The sequence below is a fragment of the Olea europaea genome, unplaced genomic scaffold, assembly GCF_002742605.1.
Source record: "Olea europaea var. sylvestris unplaced genomic scaffold, O_europaea_v1 scaffold786, whole genome shotgun sequence".
Classification (NCBI taxonomy): domain Eukaryota; kingdom Viridiplantae; phylum Streptophyta; class Magnoliopsida; order Lamiales; family Oleaceae; genus Olea; species Olea europaea.
In genome coordinates, this window is record NW_019266285.1 from 281,832 (window position 1) to 286,659 (window position 4,828).

The 4,828-nt window shown below is 36.8% G+C and overlaps 1 protein-coding gene across 1 annotated transcript; it reads right to left on the reverse strand.

The window, feature by feature from the left end:
* Nucleotides 1–270: 270 nt before the first annotated feature.
* On the reverse strand, nucleotides 271–1,720 carry LOC111391393. The gene is made up of 3 exons (XM_023016610.1): nucleotides 1,619–1,720; nucleotides 599–891; nucleotides 271–472 (listed from the first exon to the last, which is right to left on the reverse strand). Exons 1-3 carry the CDS (start codon nucleotides 1,718–1,720, stop codon nucleotides 271–273), a joined length of 597 nt encoding a protein of 198 aa, XP_022872378.1.
* Between the last annotated feature and the right edge of the window lie 3,108 nt (nucleotides 1,721–4,828).

A 4,828-nucleotide genomic window follows, 5' to 3' on the forward strand; every position in this document is an offset into this window, starting at 1 on the left:
ATTTTTCTTCCTCCACCTCACTGACTGTGTTCGAAATGATTATTGAAAGTGTATTTGACTCCCCCAAATATGTATATATGGATGTGGCGGTAGTTGCTTGAGTTATAAAACTGGCGGTTGCTGAATGGAAGGCAGCGAATTTGTATTTCCCGTTCCCAGTTCCTCGAAGTGCCTCTTTCGGGTGTATGGCGGGTTGGTCTCCAAAAACCTCGCACATGTTTCAACTTCAAGAGAATTTGACTGAACTGATTGGGATTGTGCAATGCATGCTTAATAGGCGTCAGATGGGCCGCGAAGTAAGAATGTTTCTTGTACTGCCTTGTCAATGATGTCAACTTGGTAACAGCTATTTGATTCTGCTGGCAGTTTCATGGCCTTGAACACATTGAACGATATATGCTCCTCTCCCAATTTTAAGATCAACTGCTCCCTTTGAACATCAGTTAACGCTTTCCCTGTTGCTAGAAATGGTCTGCCAAGTATCAATGGGACATCCTTATCTTCTTCCATGTCCAAGATAAGAAAATCTGCTGGAAATATGAACTTTTCAACCTTGATAAGCACATCTTCAATTATCCCTCTGGGATGTGTCAGTGACTTGTCCGCCAGCTGAAGTGTTACAATAGTCGCTTTAGCTTCTTCCAAGCCGAGTTTTCTAAAAACAGACATAGATATTAAATTAATACTTGCACCGATGTCACGTAATGCTTTATCGAAATAGACTTCACCAATAGTGCAAGGAACAGTAAAACTCCCTGGATCTTTCAGTTTTGGTGGGAGTTTTTTCTGGATTCTAGCGCTGCATTTCTCTGTAAGCATTACTATCTCATGGTCTTCCAACTTGCGTTTGTTTGATATAATATCTTTGAGAAACTTTGCGTAGCTAGGCATCTGGAATAGTGCATCGGCTAGTAGGATGTTGATATGGAGCTTTTTGAAGACTTCTAGAAAATTTTTGTACCTTTGCTCCAATTTTTACTTCTTCAACTACTGTGAAAAAGGAATCGGAGGCTCATATGGGTTGACTGTGACTTTCGCCTTATCCTGTGACTTTTCTAAAATTTCATTTGGAGTTGATTCCTTTACAACAGTCTCTTCTTCGGTAGGGAAAGATGTCTCTCCAATCACACCCGGTCTCTTGACATGGATTTCGGGTAATTGTACTCCACTTCGAGTTGTAATGGCCTTGGCTTGCTCTTTGGGATTGATTTCTGTGTTACCCGACAAGTTACCTGGCGTTCTGCTAGTCAATGCTATGGCTAACTGCCCCATCTGAGTTTCCAAATTTTTTATGGCTGCATTTTGATTTTGAAGTGTAGCTTCGGCTTTCTCCATAAATTTTCCTATCATATCTTCCAATTGAGGCCTCTTCTCTTGTTGTTGAAATTGTCCCTGTGGCTTATTTTGATTTTGGTTGCTCCAAGAAAAGTTGGGATGCTTCTTCCAACTGGGTTGAAGGTTTCTCCATATTGATTGTGTTGTTGGCATTGTCGCAACTGTGCATAGTCTGCTTGCTCAATTCCTTGCATGAGTATTGGGCATTTCGTGTATTATGCTCAGCTCCACATTCCTCACAATTGCTCTTCTTAGCTTGTGCTGCTTGTGATATGCTTTTCACCTTATGATACAGAGAGTCGATTTTTACAGATATTGCTGAATAAGTATCCACCTCATAGACACCTAGAGTTTTCCTTGGAATCGCCCTCTCAGAAGACCACATGGCTGATGTGGTAGCCATTCTCTCAAATAATTCCAATGCCCCATCAACTGTTCATGTGGATATTGAGTCATCTGATGTTGAATCCACCATGCTCTTGTGGTATGGAAGTAACCCTGTGTAGAAGAATCAGATTTGGGTCTTTTTATCAAACCCATGTTGAGGGCACTTCCAGAGCATGTTTTTTAATTTGTTCCAAGCTTCATTAAATGATTCGGTTTCTCCTTGACTAAATACTAATATGTCATGTCTCAGCTTCGCTATCTTGGCTGGGGAGAAAAACTTTGTGCAGAATTTGTGTGCCAACTCGTTCCATGTAATGATACTTGCAACTGGAAGTAAATCCAACCATTTAAGTGCTCTGTCTCTTAGCATATGTAGAAACAGCCTTAGCCTAATAGCGTCGTCCGAAATCCCTTAGTATCTAAAGTGTTGACACATATCCAAAAATCGAGATATGTGTGGATGTGGGAATTCCTCAGCTTTTCCATAAAACTGGCTGCCCAAACGGTGGATACACTATGCTGGATTGACTTTGAATTACTTGAGGAGTCAAAAAATCTCCCAGAATCTCATTTCCTTCGTCCATTGCCTCTCCTTCATTAGCTTAAATAATAGCATTGTTTAGTTTGTTAGCCATTTGTTCTTGTGCTTTTCGGTGATCTCTTTGCAGTTGATGAAAGGTGCGCTCGATTTCAGGATCAGTTGAAATCAATTCTCCTCCAGTTGATCGTGGCATGCAAATCTGAGAAACAAAATCAGTACGAGCAACGAGATTCAAACAATTTAAATAACTAAAACAAAAATGAAGGATAATAACCTAAAATAAAAATAAAAACAAAATTATACTATCAAAATAAAAATTGAAGTTCGAATTAGTGCCTCGAGAAATAAAATTAAATTAAACTCAATTCCCGGCAATGGCGTCACAAACTTGTTCACGAAATTATTTCTTTCGATTTAAAACTACCGTGAGTGTACGGCTTGTTAACAAGTAATAAAGTGGATTAAATGAGTCCGAATATCATCCCACAGAGATTGATTAGTTCAATTTTACCTATTGTCGCCTTAACCGAAACTAAATTACTAAAGTGGATGTGAACCTGATTAAAACCCTAATTTTGGAAAGAAAACTCTAATTATGCAATTTTTATGATTGACTTAAATTAAATATGCAAAACAATATTTTTAAGATTCTAGAATGAAATCAAACGTTGAGAATGCACGTTTGTTATAATCAATAGATATTAAACACAATAGGATCACGATTTCCCATGCAATTATCACTTTAAAACCCTAGTTTTACAACATGACAACACACTTCAATTGTGACGAATCAATGTTCTTAAGTCTATCCAATACTCTCTCTCGAGATGTATCGAACATATTTCTACATACCACCGACCTATATTTCTATGACAAGTGCATATGTAAAAATGCATGCGATTTTATGAACACTTAAAGATTCACGTAGGGCATAGCAGTATATTTGTATCTCCTATCGGACCCTATGATGATTTATATTATGTCGAACTTATTCCAATTCTATCGAATGCAAAAAAAAATCACCCAAACTCACACAATTACGGGCCCTTAACTGCGGAAACAATAATTGCATATAAATCATTCAAAACAATAGAAATATGTCTTAATGTCAAATTGAAAAACTAGAAAATTAAAGATCAAATTACATGGTACGTCGATCTCTTAGCATATGAAAATCTAGCCTAACATGGTTAAAATAAAAGAATACATCAAATTTTGGATAAAAGGCATCACCGAGTTATGAAATGTTGAAGCTTTTCGTGTAAATCTTCGTTCTTGCACTCAAAATCCTCTCCAAGAAATGTTGTTTCTGCCTCCAATACGTTTTGCCTCTTTCTGGACATCTTTTAGTATTTATATGGCGTGAAAATTAGGTTACCAAAAGAGTTTCAGTCGTATAAGGAAATTGCAGAATCGACCCCCGACTTATTCTATGCGGTCACATAGAGTAAAAAAAATTTGAGAAAATGTTCTCGGGCTGCCTCTATGCGATCGCATAGAGGGGTCGCATAGTGCTACCAATTATGCCAAATTTCTATTTTAATCCTTGAACTTTCATTCTTCTTCATTTTAGTCCCTTTACAATTCATTCTTCTTCCAATCATCTTGTATCGCTTTCGAGTTCATACTTAGCATATTTGCATTATCAGGCTGCCTTTTAGTTCAACTTTTGAATATTTGCATCCTTAGTCCCTGAACTATCACTTTGCTCTATTTTAGTTCTTTTTCGCCTTTTTTATCCTGAATTCCATCATTTCCACAGAAACACCTACATTGCATGAATTCAACGAGATTAAGTCACAATTAAAATATTTTGCTCGTAACTAAGTCATGTTATGATCTAAATAAGTGTGCAAAAACACACTTATCATTGCCATATTTAATAATACTAGAAATTGGGTTTTTTTTCACATTTCATATTTACTTATATTTTGTAGTAATTGTGGGATAAAAAACTTTAATACTTATTTTTTGAATATTAGGTAGGTGGTGTAATTTCCACATTTGTAAGGGAATGGGTCATTGATATTGGGTGATGATGTTGGGCTAATGGGATGATGGGTTAGTGGGCTTCGTTGGGCAGCTAGTTGGAGCTTGGAGGGAATTAACACACACACACACACACAAAAAGGGCCGTGGGGTTGGGCCCAAAAGTTCAATGTAGGCATATGCGCAATGGACTCCATTGGGCTCCGCCCCTGCCAAGGGTTGAGCCACCTTTAGATCAAGGTGTGAAGATGAGTTCAAGAAAACCAAGGGTTCGCAACCTAAAGTTTCCACCTCATGGATAATTTTCTTTTCTAATACATGGATTACATTTTCATTAATCCATATATAATTGGAACAATGAAATACTATTATTCCTCCTCCAAGAGGTAAATGATTGATTACAAATGTCTATTATACATCTTCTCTATAGAGGGAACAAAATAGGAGTGCATACCAATACATAGTATGGGTAAAAAAATAGAGATCGAAAGAAGTAACTCTCAGATCCATAATAATAATAATAATAATAATAATAATAATAATAATAATAATAATAATAATAATAATAATAATAAT